General features: G+C 44.2%; 2 protein-coding genes across 4 annotated transcripts in view; both read left to right on the top strand.

Moving 5' to 3' along the window:
- Positions 1-4,700: 4,700 nt before the first annotated feature.
- On the top strand, positions 4,701-14,205 carry LOC100195019 (DAP3 binding cell death enhancer 1). 2 transcript variants are annotated; one of them, XM_014212399.3, is made up of 11 exons: positions 4,701-4,932; positions 5,925-6,042; positions 9,494-9,593; positions 9,685-9,832; positions 10,011-10,256; positions 11,638-11,705; positions 11,801-12,019; positions 12,169-12,330; positions 12,462-12,554; positions 12,678-12,831; positions 13,006-13,471. In XM_014212399.3, the coding sequence occupies exons 1-11, from the start codon at positions 4,902-4,904 to the stop codon at positions 13,230-13,232; spliced, it is 1,566 nt and encodes a 521-aa protein (XP_014067874.3). In that variant the 5' UTR covers positions 4,701-4,901; the 3' UTR covers positions 13,233-13,471.
- Positions 14,206-14,685: 480 nt separating this feature from the next.
- The window catches only part of LOC106611814 (amyloid beta precursor protein binding family B member 2), a 50,508-nt gene continuing 43,215 nt past the window's right edge, over positions 14,686-21,978 (top strand). For both annotated transcript variants that reach the window (XM_082955922.1, XM_082955921.1), the window contains exons 1-3: positions 14,686-14,869; positions 19,431-20,704; positions 21,571-21,752. In XM_082955922.1, coding sequence (XP_082812048.1) covers positions 19,456-20,704; positions 21,571-21,752 — 1,431 coding nt within the window. In that variant the 5' untranslated portion in view covers positions 14,686-14,869; positions 19,431-19,455. The remainder of the gene's footprint in view (positions 14,870-19,430; positions 20,705-21,570; positions 21,753-21,978) is intronic.

The following is a 21,978-nucleotide window of genomic DNA, read 5'->3' as shown; positions in this document are numbered from 1 at the left end:
TTCCCAGTCACCTTGCCATGGTTAAATGCGGTGGTTCGCGCTTTCAGTTTAGTGCGAATGCTGCCATCTATCCACAGTTTCTGGTTTGAGTAGGTTTCAATAGTCACAGTGGGTACAACATCTATATACTTCCTGATGAACTCAGTCACTGTATGCGTGTATTCTTCAATAATATTCTCAGAGGCTACCTGGGAACATATCCCAGTCCGCGTGATCAAAACAATCTAGAAGCATGGATTCCGATTGGTCAGGCCAGTGTTGAATAGACCTTAGCACGGGTACTTCTTGTTTGAGTTTCTGCAAAATGGAGTCGTGATCAGATTTGCCGAAGGGAGGGCGAGGGAGGGCCTTGTATGCATTTTAAAAAGTTGAGCAGCAGTGGTCCAATGTTTTTCCAGAGCGAGTACTACAGTCAATGTGTTGGTAGAACTTCAGTTGCGTTTCCTAAAATGTGCTTGGTTAAACTCCGCAGCTACAATAAACACGGCCTCAGGATATATGGATTCCAGTTTGCATAAAGTCCAGTGTAGTTCTTTGTGGGCCATTGTGGAATCGGCTTGAAGGGGAATATACACGGCTGTGACTATAACGGAAGAGAATTCTCTTGGGAGGTAATATGGTAGGCATTTGATTGTGAGGTATTCTAGGTCGGGTGAACAAAAGGACTTGAATTTCTGTATGTTATCACAATCACACCATGAGTAGTTAATCATGAAACATCCACCCCCGCCTTTCATCTTCCCGAAGAATTCTTTATTCCTGTCTGCGCGATGTACTGAGAACCCAGCTGGCTGTATGGACGGGGACAGTATATCGCAAGAGTGCCATGTTTCTGTGAAACAGAGTATGTTACAATCCCTGATGTCTCTCTAGAAGGATATCCTCACCCTGAGCTCGTCTAATTTATTATCCAGAGACCGAACATTAGCGAGTAATATACTCAGAAGCGGTGGATGGTGTGCACGCCTCCTGAGTCAGACTAGAAGTCCACTCCGAATACCTCATCTCCGCCAGCGGTGTTTTGGAGCAGTCTCTGGAATAAGTTCAAATGCCCTGGGGGTACGAACAAAGGATCCAATTTGGGAAAGTCGTATTCCTGGTTGTAATGCTGGTGTGTTACCACTGCTCTGATATCCAAAAGTTATTTCCGGCTGTATGTAATGACACAAAAAATATTCTGGGCTAATAATGTAAGAAATAACACACAAAAAAACAAAATACTACAAAGTTGCTTTGGAGCTAGAAGCAGAGCTGCCATATTTTAAATTTAACCAGGCAAGTCAGTTAAGAACAAATCTTATTTACAATGACAGCCTAGTAACAGTGGGTTAACTGCCTTGTTCAGGGGAAGAACAACAGATGTTTACCTTGTCAGCTCAGGGATTCGATCTAGCAACCTTTTGGTTACTGGCCCAATGCTCTAACCACTAGGCTACCTGCTGCCCCCACATCTGTCAGTGCCATCATAAGGAGACGTATACTTTGAAACCGGAGGAGGACTGGAGGGAAAAAGAGAGGCAAAGGAGGTCTAGGAGAGAGAGGGAGGAAGAGGGTGAGCTTGAGTCGGTTAAAAATGGCAGAAAAAAGGGAGATGGTTTGTTAAAGAAGAATGGTAGAAAATGTAAGCAGAGTGAGTTGAAGAAATGGAAGTGAATGAGGTCAGAGTATCAGAGGTGGTAGGTGTGCGGTGAAGTTCTTGAAGCCTGAGGTTTGCACCGAGGGTCAGGATAAAGATGAATCTGTGACAGTAGGAGTTACGTTTTTGGATAAAGTGGACCCTTGCCTTTTGGCTGATCCATTTGTGGTTTCAGGCTGGGTGAACAGAGTTGGGTTCTGTGGAATCTGTGAGGTTAACCAGAAGGGGTCTTGAGATAATTATTTGAGTTTCTGCTGGTCAGAGGGAGCAGGTGCTTTGCGATAAACAAATAAGGACATGAGATGTGAATTGTTTTGCTCTCAAGAAAAGGGCACCATTGAAAGGAGTGATTACTGTGGTAACGGTAAATATGAAAGCTGACCAACTGAAGGGGAAGATTCCCGGTGTTTGTGATGCTAATCGTTTGGTGCGATGCAGACAGGGTGGCATGAGTGGTGAAACAGAAGACTCGTTGTCTGTTCTTTTGAGTTTTGATGTTGAGTCTTGATGTTAGGATATATAAGTTATCATGTACGGACTTTTGTGCCAAATACATTACGTTGTTACAGGTGTCAAGCTTATGGACATGTGGCAGCAGTGTGTAGGAGGGAGGTTCCTAGGTGTGAGAAGTGTGCAGAAGGGCATGAGACAAAGTAATGTGTAGCATTGGGGAAAGTAGTGGTACGTGTTAATTGTAGTGGGGCCCATGGGGCTGGGGATCAGAAATGTCCAGTGTGAGAGAAGTAGGTTGAGGTTTTCAGGGTTAGAGTAGTGCAGAAGTTGTCATATGCTGAGGCAGTGATGAAAGTAGAGGAAGATGGGTCAAAGGGGAGGGATCCTGAGAGAAGTGGTGTGAGTAGTAGATCTGTACCAGTACAGAGGGATAAACCAACAATTGATATTCTGGACACAGTCAAAAGTTTGGACACACATACTCATTCAAGGGTTTTTCCTTATTTCTACAATTGTCTACATTGTAGAATAATAGTGAAGACATCACAACTATGAAATAACACATATGGAATCAAGTAGTAACCAAAAAAGTGTTAAACAAATCAAAATATATTTTAGATTTTAGATTCTTCAAAGTAGCCACCCTTCGCACACTCTTGGCATTCTCTCAACCAGCTTCCCCTGGAATGCCTTTTCAACAGTCTTCAAGGAGTTCCCACATATGCTGAGCACTTGTTGGCTACTTTTCCTTCACTCTGCGGTCTAAGTCATCCCAAACCATTTCAATTGGGTTGAGGTCGGGTGATTGTGGAGGCCAGGTCATCTGATGCAGCACTCCATCACTCTCCTTCTTGGTCAAATAGCCCTTACACAGCCTGGATGTGTGTTGGGTCATTGTACTGTTGGGAAAAAAAGGATGGCGTATCACTGCAGAATACTGTGGTAGCCATGCTGGTTAATTGTGCCTTGAATTCTAAATAAATCAAAGACAGTGTCAACAACAAAGCACCCACACACCATCAGACCTCATCCTACATTCTTCACTGTGGAAACCACACATGCGGAGATCATCCGTTCACCTACTCTGCGACTCACAAAGACACAGCGGTTGGAACCAAAAATTAAAAATTTGGACTCATCAGACCAAAGGACAGATTTCCACTGGTCTAATGTCCATTTCTCTAGTTTCTTGGTCTCTTCTTATTATTGGTGTCCTTTAATAGTGGTTTCTTTGCAGCAATTCGACCATGAAGGCCTGATTCAAGCAGTCTCCACTGTACAGTAGATGTTGAGATGTGTCTGCTCCTTGAACTCTGTGAAGCATTTATTTGGGCTGCAATTTCTGAGGCTGGTAACTCTAATGAACTTATCGTCTGCAGCAGAGGTAACTCTGGGTCTTCCTTTCCTGTGACGATTCTCGTGAGAGCCAGTTTCATCATAGCGCTTGATGGTTTTTGCGACTGCACTTGAAGAAACGTTCAAAGTTCTTGAAATGTTCTGCATTGACTGACCTTCATGTCTTAAAGTAATGATGGACTGTCGTTTCTCTTGCTTATTTAAGCTGTTCTTGCCATAATATGGACTTTGTGTTTTACCATATAGGGCTGTCTTCTGTATACTACCCCTACCTTGTCACAACACAACTGATTGACTCAAATGCATTAAGAAGGATAAGAAATTCCACCAATTAACTTTGAACAAGGCACACCTGTTAATTGAAATGCATTACAGGTGACTACGTCATGAATCTGGTTGAGAGAATGTCAAGTGTGCAAAGCTGTCATCAAAGGAAAGGGTGGCTACTTTGAAGAATCTCAAATAGAAAATATTTGATTATATATTTGTTTAACACTTTTTTGGTTACTACATGATTCCATGTGTTATTTCATAGTTGTGATGTCTTCTCTATTACTCTACAATGTAGAAAATACAAAAAGTACAGAAAAACCTTTGAATAAGTAGGTGTGTCCAAACTTTTTACTGCTATTGTATGTTTCAGTGAGATTTGATTTTTATCATTCATAGCATTGGCTTTTCAACTGTACTGCAGGGATGGAACGTAAGTCGGCAAAAATTGGGATTGTGGTGGCAGCTGCAGAGAGGTATTTGGGTGTGCGAGACCTGACGTCAGAAGAGTTAGAGGGTGTGATAAGTGGTGGTGTCCCATCCTTTCAGGCTGTTGACCTGAAGTAGGACTAAACCGATTTAAATAGTGGAGTATGGTGTTATTTTTTGGGGGGGGGTGTATTGCTAAGATGGTATGGTAGTTTTATGTTGTATTTTTTATCAAAGGGAGTTATACTCCAGTCTAGTAGGTGGCAGTAATGCAACATTCTTTGGATGCCAACCGAGGTTAAACCTTATCAAAGAAGTCGGTCGACGGCAATGTGAAGCCGGGAATGACCTTCCCGCAACACTTTTTGATGTATTTATTTTTTATTAACATCAAATGAATACAAAAAGTACATGGGGGACACAGTTATATATAAAGAATATACAACTGACATTTGGTCTCGGGGGTACATTATCACATTTTACAAGGACGTCAAGGGACATACACACGTTTATAATTCTTCCTTCCCGCAACACGTCACGTTTAGCTATTTCCGGGTGACGTTCCTTGCCGGGGCTTGTCTTCTTCCAAAATAACTCGTGACTCTTCCATGCTTTATTTTTGTATCTAGACTAGAGCTACTGTACTCGTCCTGTGCTTATGGGGCGAGAATACTCCCGCAGTGAATTTTTAAATACACTAATTTAGGGCAAATATGTAGAAATATTAATCTTGAAATTAACTTCAGGACAACGAAACATGTGGAGAGTACAAGGGTTTGTTGGAAGAGGTGAGCGAAATATAATTGACAATGTTCTGTTTAATACTAACATTAGCTAGCTAACCACTCACGTCGACTCACGTTGCTAGATGTGTCTATAAAAGTGTCATAATAATGTGTTGGATTTGCAATTGTCCAGCTCGTTAATATTTTATTTTGTCATGACTACTATTATGCCCACCAGCTAGTATCATTGACAGACTTGATAGCAAGTTCTCTCATGTTCTAGAATGTTTTAAAACCGGGGCAGGTCATTCTCAGTTTGTCTTAACTAGGCCATACTAGTTTCTGTTCCACATAGCTATAATTTGTTTTTCTGGGTGTTTTGATTAGCCGCAGCCTCCACCCTGTCAACTGTGATCAAGTCTGTTTTGGTTTCAGACAATTCGAGGTGTCTGCATAACATTGACTAGCTAAAAAAAGCAACAACATTGACTAACTAGCTAACCACTGCTGTAACCTGTTTGGTGACACCTCCTTATGTTACTGTGGTTTGTTTGAGCATCCTTATGACGAGAAAGACCTGATTTGCACAGAATAAACAAGTACTTCGAGCTCCTTTTATTATAATGCAGATCACATATAAAGGACAATGCTTGTGCTTTGTGTTTGTAACGTGCAGAAATGTAGACAGTATTAGCAATTGGGAAATTCCATGGTAACATGGATGCTGAGACTCAGATTGTTCACTTTGAAATGTCAAACAAAAACCAATGATTGCAAAACTTTTGCATCTGCACTGTTCAAGCAAATGTGTCTTAGTACAATTTTCAGTGGATATTTTTGTTAAACATAGTCCTTGTTAAGAGTTATGGGTTGTTTTAACTTTGCAATCATTGGTTTTTGTTTGACATTTTAAAGTGAAAAATCTGAGTCTCAGCAATATTCTGTCACTGTGGAATTTCCCAGTATCTTCCAGGCTATACCTGGCTGCTTTGCTGAATTAAGTCAACTTCTTCTATACACAATCACAAACCCATCTCTTACCCCTCTGCCATCAGTTTTGAGCCGGTGCCATGGCACCGCCCCCCTGCGCCTGTCTCAGAATCACCACGTGGAAGATGAGGTCATCAACACCTCCACTCTGCTCTCCACCGGCTGTCACTCTTCCGACAGCAGGTACCTCACCCCTCATTCATTTTTTTATTGTGCATTTGGGTTACTGGACTAAACGCGTGAACAAAAAAGGAGGTATTTGGACATTAAGATGAACTATAAGTTTACTCTGGGCACCTTGTTCATCCAAGCTACTCAATACTGCCCCCCGTTCCCAAAGAAGTTAACAAACCTCCAGATGAGCTTCAATGCCATACAACACTCCTTCCGTGACTTCCAACTGCTCTTAACTTCTTGGGGCTATGTGGGACGCTAGCGTGCCACCCGTGGTGCACCCTATCAACAGCAGGTGCATTTCAAGAGCGGCAAATTTGAAACCAAATAAATGTCAAAATTCAAATTTTTCAAACATACAACTATCTTACACCCTTTGAAAGATAAACATCTCCTTAATCTAACCACGTTGTCCGATTTCAAAAAGGTTTTACGGCGAAAGCATAAAGTTAGAGTATGTTAGGACAGTACATTGACAATAGCTGTGTGCAATGTTTTGTCAATTCAAAGCCAGGCGTCGCTAAAACCAGCTAAAATGATGCACTAACCTTTTACAATCTCCATCAGATGACACTCCTAGGACATTATGTTAGACAATGCATGCATTTTTAGTTCTATCAAGTTCATATTTATATCCAAAAACAGCGTTTTACTATGGCATTGATGTTGAGGAAATCGTTTCCCTCCAATAACCGGCAGTCAAGTCAGCACCACAAATTAAATAATTAAAATGAGAAAACATTGGTAAAATATTATATTGTCATTTAAAGAATTATAGATTTACATCTCTTGAACGCAATCAACTTGCCAGATTTAAAAATAACCTTACTGGGAAATCACACTTTGCAATAATCTGAGCACTGCGCCCAGAAAAATATGCTTTGTCTGTATAGCAAACGGCCATGTTGGAGAGATCTAAAATCGAAAATACTATGTAAATAATCCATTACCTTTGATTCTCTTCATCAGATGTCACTTCCAGGAATCCCAGGTCCATAACGAATGTAGTTTTGTTCAAAAAAGCTAATCATTTATATCCAAAAAGCTCTGTGTTGTTAGCACATGATCTAAGCCAGCCGGACTTCTCGTCATGAACGAGGGGAAAAAATATATTTACGTTCGTTCAAACATGTCAAACGTTGTATAGCATAAATCATTAGTGCCTTTTTTAACCAGAACATGAATAATATTCAAGGTGGACGAATGCATTCTCTTTTATAACGTATTGGAACGAGGGTACCCAACATGAACTCGCGCGCCAGAGTCTAATCGGCCATCACCGTTCCATGGCTCTTGTTCGGTCAGATCTCACAGTAAAAGACTCAAAACACTTTGTAAAGGCTGGTGACATCTAGTGGAAGCAATAGGAAGTGCCAAAACATTAATCAACCCCTGTGTGTTTCAATGGCATAGGCTTAAAGGTAATTCAACACATCAGGTATCCACTTCCTGTCAGAAAATGTCTCAGGGTTTTGCCTGCCAAATGAGTTCTGTTATACTCACAGACACCATTCAAACAGTTTTAGAAACGTTAGGGTGTTTTCTATCCATATATAATAAGTATATGCATATTCTAGTTACTGGGTAGGATTAGTAACCAGATTAAATCGGGTACGTTTTTTTATCCAGCCGTGAAAATACTGCCCCCTAGCCCCAACAGGTTAAATGCTAGTAAAACTAAATGCATGCTCTTCAACCGATCGCTGCCCGCACCCGCCCGCCCGACTAGCATCACTATTCTGGACGGTTCTGACTTAGAATATGTGGACAAATACAAATAGACTGTAAACTCTCCTTCCAGACTCACATTAAGCATCTCCAATCCAAAGTTAAATCTAGAATCGGCTTCCTATTTCGCAACAAAGCCTCCTTCACTCATGCTGCCAAACATACCCTCGTAAAACTGACTATCCTACCGATCCTTGACTTCGGGCGATGTCATTTACAAGATAGCCTCCATAACTCTACTCAGCAAAGTAAATGTAGTCTATCACAGTGCCATCCGTTTTGTCACCAAAGCCCCTTAAACTACCCACCACTGCGACCTGTATGCTCTCGTTGGCTGGCCCTCGCTTCACATTTGTCGCCAAACCCACTGGCTCCAGGTCATCTATAAGTCTTTGCTAGGTAAAGCCCCGCCTTATCTCAGCTCACTGGTCACCATAGCAACACCCACCCGTAGCACGCGCACCAGCAGGTATATTTCACTGGTCATCCCCAAAGCCAACTCCTCCTTTGGCTGCCTTTCCTTCCAGTTCTCTGCTGCCAATGACTGGAATGAATTGCAAAAATCACTGAAGCTGGAGGCTTATATCTCCCTCACTAACTTTAAGCATCAGCTGTCGGAGCAGTTTACTGATCATTGCACCTGTACACAGCCCATCTGTAAATAGCCCACCCAACTACCTCATCCCCATATTGTTATTTTTTTGGTCTTTTCCACCCCAGTATCTCTACTTGCACATCATCATCTGCACATTTATCACTCCAGCGTTAATGCTAAATTGTAATTATTTTGCCATTATGGCCTATTTATTGCCTCCCTCATCTTACTACATTTGCACACACTGTATATAGATTTTTCTATTGTGTTATTGGCTGTACGTTTGTTTATTCCATGTGTAACTCTGTGTTGTTGTTTGTGTCGCACTGCTTTGCTTTATCTTGGCCAGGTCGCAGTTGTAAATGAGAACTTGTTCTCAACTAGCCTACCTGGTTAAATAAAGGTGAAAAAAATAAATAATCTCCTTCCCTTTAAACCTCCATAGTGTCCCCCCTCCTTCCCCCTTCTGTGACGCGCTCTGCGGCCCTCTGCCAGCCTTGCAGCTGGTTGCATCATCCTCCGGCCCTGGCCTGTTTCACACTGTGCATATATTTGTATTTATTATGGATCTCCATTAGTTCCTGCCAAGGCAGCAGCTACTCTTCCTGGGGTCCAGCAAAATTAAGGCAGTTATACAATTTAAAAACATTACAATACATTCATAACAGATTTCACAACACACTGAGTGCCCTCAGGCCCCTACTCCACTACCACATATCTACAACACAATCTATGTGTGTGTATGTTATCGTGTGTGTGTATGCATGTGTCTGTACATATGTTTGTTACTTCACAGTCCCTGCTGTTCCATAAGGTGTTTTTTAAATCTGATTCTACTTCTTGGTGTGCTGTAGGGGAAACGGAGATTAACACCCTCTCATTGAGGCGCCTGCCGTGATGGTTTAATACAGCAGAGTAACTAGGGGATAAGGAATCTGACATGTAATGCGGAACTAATAGATGCGCACACACTACATATTAATGTTTTAAAATGTATCTCAATTGTGTAGTCTTGTCTGTAATGTCTTTTTTTCCATTTTGTAAGACCCAGGTATGGCTAGCTGTCGCTAATGGGGATCCTAATAAACCAATAAAGTTTATATATAATTTATTCAGTTCACATTCTTTCTCTCTTAGCTCTCAGAAAGGGGACGATAGAGACAAGAGGAGGAAGAGGACCTCTCAGTTCTGCTACGCTGGGCTCCCCCGCTACACTGCCTTGGATGCAGTTGGCTGGGTATTGGCTACTTTTCACACATTAAGATGCAAATATAAAGCACATGGCACACTTGGGAAAAAACAATGACCTGTGATCTCTCTGCTATAAGGGGGCAGCTGCGGTGCTGTTGATGCAGATCTGTAGAAGGATCCACTCTCAGTTCTCTGGGAGTGACCCCAACCAGAACCCCAACACAGGATCCCTGGCCATCCAGGGAACCCTGCAGAAGTGTGGCTACCGCGTCCTACTGGAGCGACGTGAGTCCCGCCACACCCACTATAATCCCAAGCAATTCATCCTGTAAATGATATTGAGCCGTGACATTCAGACGAGGGAACTCTGAAGGGAACTCTGAAGCTCATTTCTCTGCTCAATTTCAATGCTTTCTGGTAGTACATGAATGAGTCTGATCTCCTTCCCACTGTGTTTGTCCAGTATCTCGCCGTGACGTGCTGCCCAGAGGGAGGAGTGTGCACTGTCTGCCCCAGAGACAGAGCCAGCAGGTCCCGGGCCAGCAGGTCCCGGGCCAGCAGGCCCAGAGACAGCCCCAGAGCCAGGAGTACAGCAGTCCCAGGAGCAGCTACAGCAGTCCTGAACAGTTTCATGAAGACCATCTGACTGCTGACAGTCACCTCTCTGACCACAAGAGGGCAACTCTGAGTCACGACTCCTCTGGAACGGGTCAGTCTCACATTCTACCTTTACATGTTAAGTGTTTGGTCAGGGTAACAATATTTATCTTCTAGTCTTACATCATGCTTTTCACAAATCCATGCCTACCAGACTACATGTTAAAGCAACATAGTAGAGGGCTGCATTCCTGTGGAATGACCGTGGGACCTACAGGTCCCGACAGAGACCATTGCGGCGCGGTCTGCATTTCTCATGCTGCGCGCGGGGGGCGGTCAGACAGACAACTTTGGGATTAATTTATTTTTGGAGTCCCGCAGATTATTTGGAAACGCTCATGTTTTTGCTTTGTATGCGTTAGCCTGCCTATTGTATTACAAGCACCTCTTTGTCACATTATTCACACTAAGTATTCGCTGCTTCAAGTTCAGTAGCTCTCCTGTCATAGTTGGGCGCGCCAGGTCACGTGTGCCTATAGCATGTGGCGTCAATGACATAGAGTAGGCTGCCCATGTATGGGCAGAGAATCACGTGGCACTCATCTTTCAAAGGACAAACTTCAATATGATTAGGCTATAGTTCACTACAGTGTCTGGAAATAAATAAATATTGACAATGGAAAGAAGTGGAGGGCGCTCAACCATCGTGAGGGGAGGTGCAATCAAGACGTGATCATCGTTGAAACGGAAAATGTGCTACACGTGCACACCATGGAGAGAGTTGCACCTTTTTTCCTTATCAAAAAATATTCATTAGCCATTTGCCTTTGCCTACAAATCGTTCCCCTCCTAAAAGGTAGGCTATATCCTATATGCAACAGGTAGCTCAAGTGTCCTCCTCATCATTCTTGCTGCTTCAAGTTCAGTAGCCGTACCTGAGATCAGGTGCGCATGTGGTCTCACTTAAACTAGAAGGCTATATTCTATGCAGAGGGCAGCTATCTTTCAGAGGAAATTAACTTCTTAAATATGATTAGGCTGTAGTTTACTGCATTGCCTAGAAATGCATATTGATCACCCATATTTGTCGGTCTGAAAATCGTCCCACTCCTCTAAAAGGCAGGCTATAAGGCGTAGCTCAAAGCTGTCTCTGCAGCTCTGCTCTCTTCAAAATACGTCTGCCATATTGGCGGATACAACCCAGTAATACAGATAGCCTAATATAATGGGCCACATGAGAATCTCTGCTAATTTAACCTTTGATATTGCCTATAGGCAGTGAAATTGCTGGGACGATGGCTGGCAAGCAAGTTACATCACATACTTCTAAAGTAACACTGCAGTACTGCGGTTAGGTTCGGGACCAGTTCTTGCGGTAGCAGGTGAAAGGCGGACAGAAAGCCAGCGACAGAGGGTGTGGTATGAAAAGCTGCCGCTGCAGGGGGATGATTTTTAAAAATCTTTCCATGTTACAGAGGAGTCATCCTTTTCAGAGTCCTCCCAGCCTGAAGACAACCACAGAACCAGAGACAGGGAACAGCCTGGGCAGCAGAATGGCCAGGTGAGTTTTTAGGCTGATTCATTCCTCTGATGGTGAAGCTGCCGGTCTCCTGTTGATGACCTTTGACCCTGACCTTTGCCCTCTGTGTTCCTCAGGACGCCTTGGCGGGGGCGGCCCAGAACCTCCAACAGGTGGCCGACTCCAGTGTTCCTGTAGTCCTCAACATCATCGGTCTGAAGAGTGCTCAGACTGGGCACTATGAGGCAGCCTTCTCCTGTTTCCTGGCCTCCGCCAGACAGGGCTACAGCAAGGCCCAGTTCAACACTGGAGTCTGCTACGAGAAAGGCAGGGGCGTATGCAAAGACAAGGAGAAGGTAAGAAACTCACACTAACACACTCAATCTCACATGCAGTCAAACTCACACGTGCACACAGTCACGTGCACATCCAAGCACAAACACAGTGAAACTCACACAATCAATTACACAATTCCTGTCTTGTGACTCTCATGTTCCCTGTACAGGCTCTTGATTTCTACAGCCAGGCAGCGACAGGGGGTCACAGTCAGGCTCAGTACCGCTGTGCCAAACTCCTCCTGAACAGCAGAGGGCAGCAGAGCACACAACAGGACCTGGACACAGCCATCAGCCTGCTGCAACAGGCTGCCTCAGCTGGGCTGAGAGAGGTGAGGAGTGAGGGAGTGTGTGTTGTGATGTATGTGTAGCGAGTGTGAGACGTTGCCTAAAAAAGAATATTGGTATTTTTCTAACAGTCTTTTTCTTTGAACTTTCTTCCGTTCCTCTCTCTCTCTCTCAGGCTCAAGTGTACCTGGGGTCTCTGTTCTCGCAGGAGCCAGTCAGAGATGGCCTTAAGTCAGTGCACTACCTGAGGATGGCAGCAGAGAGCGGAGTGAGTGACTTCCACTGCACTTAAACTCTACAACTGTAATTATAGCCCACGGTCTCAATCATAGCCTGGTCTCAGTTCAGTGTGATGTGATGCTGATGTGTGTTTCTCTGTCTGTGTGTGTAGGACAGTGAGGCCCTGCTGTTCCTGGGTCAGTGTTATGAGAGTGGGTTCGGGGTGTCCCAGTGCTTCAGAACAGCAGTTGGGTTCTATCAGAGGGCAGCCCAGGCAGGAAACAGCCAGGCCAAGACCTTACTGACACCGCCCTTTGGACTGGAGGGTAAGGACACAGTGCAAGACACACACACACACACACACACACACACACACACACACACTTCAGATCTATACTTAAGCCTATTTGCACTGATTCATGTTATTTCCACAAATCTGAATTAAATACAGAAATGGCCTTAGTCCTATATTATAACCATCTTCTCTCTCCCTCTATAAGATGCCATCCTGCGCTCTATCCGTTCTTCCCCATGTTTCTCCGTTGCTGACCGTCTGCGTGGAACTCTCTCCACCCTCACTTCACCTGTCCCTCCCTCCAGTCGCTCCACCCTCCCCCACTCCTGGAGCACAGGGAGTATGGGCCCCCCACCCATCCTATCCTCCCGCCGCCCTCTCACCCCCAGCTCTGAGGGGAACGCCGTGAGGTGGACTATAGGAGCGGGATAGTTGGCACCGCTATCATGAATAACATAATATATGCCTTTCAGCAGACACTTGTATCCAAAGCCACTTAGTATATGTGCATACATTTTACATACAGGTGGTCCCGGGAATCGAACCCACTGTCCTTGTTGTAAGCACCATACTCAACCACATTGTTCCTCTGTAGCTCAGTTGGTAATCTATACGATAAGGTTGAAGAGGGATAGCATAGTAAGATGTTTAAATACTGGGTTGTGTCAGTAAGGTTAATGTCCCTCTTTCAGCACTTCTATCTAGATTTGTATATATGTGTGTATTTGACCACAGGTCAATTTGTTGAGGAACATCTGGATACATCTGAAAGGTAGGCATGTCAAAGGTTTTGTATGGCTTTACCTGTTAGCTTACTTAAAGACACAGTCTGGGATCTTAAGCACTTACAAATTCGTATCATATTGTACGAATTGCAACAACAAAAAAATGTTTGCAGGACATACCATATCATATGAAATGGATGACATTACACAATTTTGAGGGACCCATTTTGGCCTGTGAGCGCTACTTTAAAAACTACTGGCTGAAATTCTACAAAAGCTTTGGAGCGTGACTAATAACTTTAGTATTGTTCCTGCAAAATGTTCTCGTGGCACAATCTTGGCCAGTTTTTGTACAACAAACTGCCTTATGGGTAGAAAGATGGTATTGTGATAAAATGTGTGCCTTACTAAGTCATTGTATGTACAGGATCCCTTGTATTTACTTGACCCTCTTTCTTGATGTGACTTCATCTTAACTTCATTAGTTTGCTATTTCAGTTATGTCTTTGCATGTGTAAACTGTTTTTGTCTACTCATGGTATCCAGTGAGGCTGAAGAATGGGGAAAACAGCAAGTACTTTTTGGTGGTCATGTATGTTCTCTATGCATTAGAAGCGCTACTGTTGCTGAAAGCACAAGGTGTCTAACAACAATAAACAAAATAAAGCTATTTTCTACCACTGGGCCTGTCACTGATATTAGCAGAAAATGTATTGAAGTATTTGTGAAATTGTACATTGTGTCGTAAGCTATTAATTGACATTGTCTTTGTCATTGCACCAAGGAAAAAGGAGCTACAGGTCTATTGGACTATACCTTCATCTGTGTCTACTTAGACAATCGCCTGTGGCACTGCAACAAGTTGGAAGGTCCTGTAGCTTTTTATGGCGGATTATGAATGTCTTATTGGAATCTGTTCACTCTTGAGGTGCTGGCTCTGGCTGAAGTTATATACACAAATCACTTTTTACATGGATGCCAAAGTGGTACTCTAGGCAAAAGAGTTGATCAATTGTCAGTGTTTCATTACATCAGTTGAATACCACTATAAAAACCCAAATAGCAGATTTATGACGGTGCTCTGGCTCAGCGTCTCTTCCGAACAGCTCTGCGCACACAGCGTCCTGCGTCCAGCGCTCTGATTGGGTCCTGGGCGCTTGGGAGGCAGTGGCGCAGAGAGATTAGCTTTAGGTACCAGCACCGGAGGAGACCAGAGAGTGATGTGATCTGATACGGGTAGCTACGGGAGGACTCGTGCTTAAAAAGCTGGAGTCACTTCTCTGTCCTATATCAGTGTCGTCGTTGAAGTGTCGTCGTGGAATAGAAGCACGATTGTCAAACGCGGTGAGTGAATGAATAGAAATAAAGTGTGTGTGCGGTTCGCCTTCCAGTGCGGTGACGTGATGGGGAGAATATTGGGTGGGAGAGAGACGTCAGAAGATTAACTGCGTCTGATATGTATAGCCTACTGCCTTCTAGCTTGTTTCCAGAATTCGCAACAGATTTGTGTTCACTTTGCAACATAGGACATTTCTGCTTGATTTATTGCAATAGGTGAGGCTGCAGAACGGATCATAAGGTTAGAAAGGTATAGGCTAATGTAACGACAAGAGGATGCAAACACTCCACCCATCTAGTGTCATCTCCTTTTATACGTTGAACTGTTCTAGCATTTTAGTTGAAGCTTTATGTTGGCGGCATATGTATAAAATATGTAGTATCATGTATTAATCAACTCCAGTTATTAGCCTACCGCACCGTTTGAAAAATAGTTAGGCCTACCTTCGACGCCTACACAAATTCAAGTACAGTATTTTCTTTCTGAATATTCCTTAACAGGAGTATCCCCAAGCCGGTTTCAGTAATATAGGCTACAGATCTATTGGATAGTATTTGAGGTGACTATTTTAAATATTCATATCGATGCTATAGCAGCATCTGTTCATCAGTGTGTGTGAAAGGCATATAACAACCCATCTCTCTTTCCTATTGCTATTGAGATGTGCTGTTTCGCGTGTGCTGTGAGAACTCACCTTCAATGTTCCCTCAAAGCTGTGCGCGGCCGCGTACCTCCTCCAGAACTACAGCGAAGAGACGCAAGATATTGAACTTCACTGAGTTCGACCCATTAGTTTGCACTTTATAGATCAACGTTTTTTTTCTGTGATCGATTCAACATTATATCAGGCCATTTTCAATGCAACAAAACCAGACAACGATAACTTTGCCAAATTGAGTCTGTGATTTTGTTGTAGGCAACGAAGTATAATTCTATTGGCGCTGGTAGCCGGCAAGCGGCCTTTCAATCACCCACGAGTGAATGCGCTTTTCAGATCAGAGCGCAGAGCCGCGCGTGTGCACATTTGTTGATATTCTTTGCTAGTTATTTGCCCAGTTATAGATAAGTATAGGTCACAAACGTGTAGGCTACATTTTAAGATGCCTTTAAAAAGTCAGTCAGGTAAAAAGCTTATGTCTTAATTAAAGGGGCAGTGTTGTATTTGGAGACAGGCTTGAATATGCTAATAAGCCAATAGACAGAGGGATTGCCTACATTGTCTAATTCTCTGTATGGTAATAATAATTACTTTTATTTTGTATAAAGTGGTTTCTTGCATCATACAATACAATGCAATTTACATGCACCTATTTGGCCCATGGTGTTACAGACCAAGTAAAAAAAACATGAATTAATGTCAAGCCCTTAATTTAAAAAAAAATCTATATACAATGTGTACAAATGAGTAAGATTAGGAAGGTAAGGCAATAAATAGGCCATAATAGCGAAATAATTACAATTTAGCATTAACACTGGAGTGATAGATGTGCAGATGATGATGTGCAAGTAGAGATACTGGGGTGCAAAAGAGCAACAACAAAAAATATGGGGATGAGGTAGTTGGGTGGGCTATTTACAGATGGGCTGTGTACAGGTGCAGTGATCGGTAAGCTGCTCTGACAGCTGATGCTTATAGTTAGTGAGGGAGATATAAGTCTCCAGCTTCAGTGATTTTTGCAATTCGTTCTAGTCATTGGCAGCAGAGAACTGTTCATCAGGTAAAAACGTTTTTAAAAGTCTCAAGCAATGCAGGTCTGCATTGAACACCTCAAATATGTAACTATAGGCTACATCATAGAAATTGAAAGCTATTTCCATGTGAAAATGTTATGGGATTTGCTCCATTTGTTTTGTTGGTAGGCCTACATTATGCTCAAATAGCCACAATAGCATATTGGCTACTGTCTAAAACTGTACGGGTACAGCCTCAGTGTTCACTGTAAACGTGCAGCAGAAGTTGAACAAAATTCTCACAACATTCAAGTTTCCGCTCGCAAGACCTAAAATTTACTCAGTGCCACAAACAATTAGAGGGAACATTTCTCACCTTCGGAACTAACTTCTAACCACCTTTTGTCGTGAGTGCTGCTCTGACACCTGTCCCACCTACGGTATGTAGAAGGCTGTATCTCAAGCCTGACTGTATGTTATCTACAGGAGTCTATGATTTTTCTTTCAATGTCAACTCCTTATTCCTGCAGTAACTCTGAGGGCTGGTTTCTGAAACACAGATTAAGCCTAATCCCGGACTAAAAAGCATGCTCAGTTGAGAATCTCCATTGAAAAAGCTTTTTAGTCCGGGACTAAGTCGAAGATGAATCTGTGGCCAGGAAACAGTCTTCTAGACATTTCTCTGCTGTAAATGATGACACTGCTAGGTGACGTCCTGTAATATGGGTCATAGTATCATGTTTGGTAAAGTCTCATGAATGACCTAAAGTGATGTGAACATAATGATACGTGTGTAGTAAGACAACAGCTGAGCATGATGGTGTGAACTCAATGTCCCTGCTGAAAACTGCTGTGTCATTGTTCTATCTCACTCGGTCTCTAATATCTATCTCTCCTGTATTTGTCTCATGCCCTTCTGCTAACTGAGGCTTGCAGAGTCAGAGGAAGAACACTATCTCAGTCTGGATCTAGCAGCTCTCTCTCCAACTCTGAGATTTCTGCAAAGAAAGCAGGCATTTGGGCATTTTATCAACTGTATCATCTACTGCATCCTCCGTTTTGGTGTTTTCCCAGGCCAGGGTATTTACTATGTGAGAGGATAGTGAGAAATGTAAAAAAAATAAACAGTCCTGAAATCAGTAGCAGAAGGTATAATGTCACTTTGTACAGAGAGACAAAGTATCCTTATGAGACATGTTTTGTGTTAAATATCTGGTTCCATTTTAGTAAATCGTATGTGTAGGCTGATTGACCTTGTTGACATTATTTGTGTGTCATCTTTGAAAGAGTGAGAAGGAGAGAGAGAGGGTTAGACATTCTACAGGTTAGTTCCTGCGTGTTCTCTGACACAACAACACCACCCAGAGAAGGACGAGGGGCCCTCATGAAAAAGTGCATTGTGTGGAGATATTTTGTCTTAAAATGTAGTCTCTTGCTTTTTCCAAGGGCTTGTCTTGTTTTCAAATCTGCTGTGTCCGTGTTTTCCATCTTTCCATGAAAGAAGCTTGCATTTGTCTTTGTTTACCTGTGTGTGCGTATGTGCGTGGTTCTGTGTGTGCGTGCTTACGTGTGTGTGTGCGCGCAAGTGTCTGTGTGTGTGTTCATTTGTTGGAGTATGATTGAATTGAAGAACAGAGTATGATAAAAACCAACCACTGAACCCTAAACTCAAAGCCCTGCCTCTTCCTGATTACATCTGAATTGACAATGATACTCTGCAGTCCCTCTCTCCCTCTTTCTCTGGCTTGGTCCGGCTGACAGCACAAAGCTGATCACCAGGGAGAGAAAAGGGTCAGCTAGAGAGTAGGATCTGCTCTGCAGCTTGTCAGCATCTGGACCTAGCATCGTAACACCTTCCAACAGCCTGTCTCTAGCCTTGGCATGGTGTATCGGTTGTGGATGAATACATTGACAGCGCTAAGCCTCATGATTGCCAAGCATGTCAAGAAAATAGGACCCATGTTATAGGTTTGGCACCTTGTTTTAAACTGTGTGACATATTCACCAGATGTGAGAAACAAAAAGGGAGAGAGAGGGTAGTACTGTATTGGGACACAGTTATAAAACACACCACAGAGTGCGTCAATAAAACCCTCCGCTATTGGTCGATGGGTTTTCAGAATGTTGAATAGTTGAGGCTTTTCATTTTGTGTGAGTGCCATGGCAACAGATCAATGCCAGAGAAGTGGCTGTGGGCCTGATGGTCTGTAGGACTTTATAGAGCCGTACGGAGTATCTTTATTCATGTGTGCTTCTCATTTAGACTGCCTTAGTCATACAGATGTGGGATATTAATTTTATCACCCTGTTGCAGGAGAATTTTCCTGCAATGCAGGACATTTCAACTAATAGTGTATTTGAGGTTTAATAAGTCTTCTGAAAGTTTTGAATTTGAAATTTCAGACTTGATTTTTCCCTTACAAAAAATGTATCAACCCCTACAAAAATGTCCATTAATTATAATCCACATAATAATTCACATTTCCTGTTGCAGCAAACTGGCTCAAATTAAGATCCTACATCTGTATGCTGACTTGTCTTGTGTTTCCGCCTCATACCTCCAACCCAGTCCTGTAATCCTTCTAACTCATCACACATGGAGAAGACCTGACTCAGGCCAAGTTTCCTTCAAGCACTGTGGTGGATAATGGGCGCCGTCATCAGTATCAGATGTTCAATTCCTATGAGAGCATGGGCCTGGTGTGTGTGTGTGTGTGTGTGTGTGTGTGTGTGTGTGTGTGTGTGTGTGTGTGTGTGTGTGTGTGTGTGTGTGTGTGTGTGTGTGTGTGTGTGTGTGTGTGTGTGTGTGTGTGTGTGTGTGTGTGTGTGTGTGTGTGTGTGGCGTTTTGTTGTACTCTTAGTGAGCCCTTTCTCCTCTTTTCTCTCCCTCTCCAGTTGACCTCTTGACCCCTCGTCAGTCATGATGTCCGTCCACACCCCCCCTCTCTCCCGCAGTGGCTCCTCCCCTTCCTCTGTCGGCCTGGCCAATCGCAGCGGTCCCCCTGCCGCCCCTCCCACCTCCCTCAGCCTGCGCTCCTCCTACAATCAACTCCTGGGTTGTGATGTTATAAAGGAGTCCCCTACTGCCATGGAAACGGGGAGTTCTGCCACTTTACCCAAGAGCCGCCATAGATACGCCATGACTAGCGTGTGTAGCGCCATGGGCCTGAGCGACACCCTCGCACCTCCCGCCCAAAACCAGCCCCCCACCGGTGGCAAGCGCCTCCCCACCAAGTCCTCTTCATCCTCTGCTCTTTACTCCTCCTCCTCTTCCTCATTCTTCTCCACCAACCCCAAGCTGGCGAAGAATGGTGCCAACCTGCAGAGGAAGGCCGAGACCCAGCAACAGGAGCAGAGTAAGACCAACACAGAGTTCAAAGGGCAGGATGATATCATCACCCCCATACACAGCTCTGATTGGCTGGAGGGGGAGAAAGACAACTCCCAGGCCCCACCCCCATTCTGTCGGAGGACCAAGAGTTTTCTGGAGTTCCGTGAGAAGGAAGTGGACCCTCCTAGTGTAGAAAACAAGGAAGAAGAATGTCCCAACAAGGAAGAAGAGGAAGATGAGGAAGAGGATGAGAAGCACTCCTGCCCTGAGAAAGATCAGGTCAGCCCGGATAAAGAGAGAGAGAGACCTGAGGAGGAAAAACAGACCCCAAAACGGGAGGATTACATAGAGGAAGAGGGTGCCACTCCAACTGCTAATCAGTCTTTGCTACAGGGGGCACAATCTCCCCCCATCTCCCCCCAAAACAACCTTAACTGTGCCCAGGAGAACAAGATTCAGTGTTTTCCCCCTCCCCAGGGCAGAAAGGAGGCCTTAAACCAGGCCCAGGATCACCCACCCAGGGTTGAGACGCCCCCCAAACCCTCCCGGAGTGCCCAGGCCCCCCCGCCCAGGGTGATCAAGGTGGAACTGCACCCCAGCAATGAGAACCCGTACCTCCACCGCCCCCCCTCTGCACCCCCTAAGCAGCCCAGAGGGGAGGAGAGCACCCCTCTCCTGCTCCAGACGCCCCCTGCATCCTTCAACCTGGACCCAGAGAAAGGAGCTCCTAAGCTGGGTAGTCTGAGGACAAAGGTGGAGTCTCCCCTGGAGGATGAGGACTCTAGCTGGACCACCCTGTCCCAGGAGAGCCCCTCCCCTCAGACCCCACAGGAGATAGGTGAGAGAATTATATGATATACCTTCTGGCTGGCTGTCTGTCTGTTTTCCTGGGTGGTTGGTTGTCTATCTGTCTGTCTGTTTGTTTGTCTGAGTGACTGGCTGGTTGTCTGTCTGTCTGTTGGTCTCTCTGTCTGGTGGGATATATACTTTCTGTCTGTCTGTCGGTCAGTCTGTCGGTCTGGTGGGAGATATACTGTCTTAAATAACACCTTATTCCCTATAGTATACTACTTTTGATATAGAGCCACAGAGGACTCTGGTCATATGGTATTGTCTGTAGGTATGCCTCCCTCCCACCCTCTCTCTCTCTCACTCTTTCTCTCTCTCTCTCTCTCTCTCTCTCATTTTCTGTTGGAAGTATTTTAGAACACTCAGTCTTGGTTGGAAATGTACCAAGTCTCTCCTTGATGACGATGACTGCAGCGAAACCGCTGAATCCTTAATGACCCCTGTGAGCCACCGTACTCTGCAGGCAGTGGAGGAAGAGAGGGAGAGAGATGGGGTCGAAGGGGAGAGAAAGCGAGCAGAAAGTGAAAGAGAGGAGAGGAAGAGAGAAAACAAATAGAGGGAGACAGAGAGGCCTGTGTCCTCTGAGTGCTACTTCAGGGGATGAGCCCAAGCGTTGCTATGACAACAGAACAGGATTACCATCTCAGAATTGACCTAGACCACTGTCTGTGTATCTGAGTGTCTGAGTTGTGTAAGTGTGCACTTTTGTGTGTGTATTTGTGTGTGTATCTAAGTCAGTCTCTCTGCATACATATACACATATATCTGTGTCTGCAGATGAGTGTGTGTTTATGTCAGTGTTTGTGTGTATGTGATCTGTGTGTAGTTAATGTGTGTTGTTGTGTGGTACATCAGATGTGTGGGGTGAGGGGGACCTTCCCCCAGGCTGGCGTGAGGTCACAGACCAATCAGAGGTCTATTTCTGGCATGTCCCCACTGGCACCACCCAGTACGACCGCCCTGTCGCCACGACACACCTTGACCCACACCCTGGCTCACAGCAGGGCGACACAGTCACACTGAGACCGCCCAGCGAGGTGAGGCCTGACACACACACACATAATGTATACATACACACACTCAAAGGCTGTGTTTAGACAGGCAGTCCAACTCTGGTCTTTTTTTCACTAATTGGTCTTTTGACCAATCAGATCAGCTCTGAAAAAGATCTGCTGTGAGAAAATCGAATGTGATTGGTCAAAAGACCAATTAGTGGGAAAAATATCAGAATTGGGCTGCCTGTCTGAACGCAGCCAAACTCGC

The sequence above is a fragment of the Salmo salar genome, chromosome 09 (assembly GCF_965601325.2).
Source record: "Salmo salar chromosome 09, fSalSal1, whole genome shotgun sequence".
Lineage (NCBI taxonomy): Eukaryota > Metazoa > Chordata > Actinopteri > Salmoniformes > Salmonidae > Salmo > Salmo salar.
Note: the sequence above shows the minus strand (reverse complement) of the source record. Positions and strands in the feature narration are given on the sequence as shown.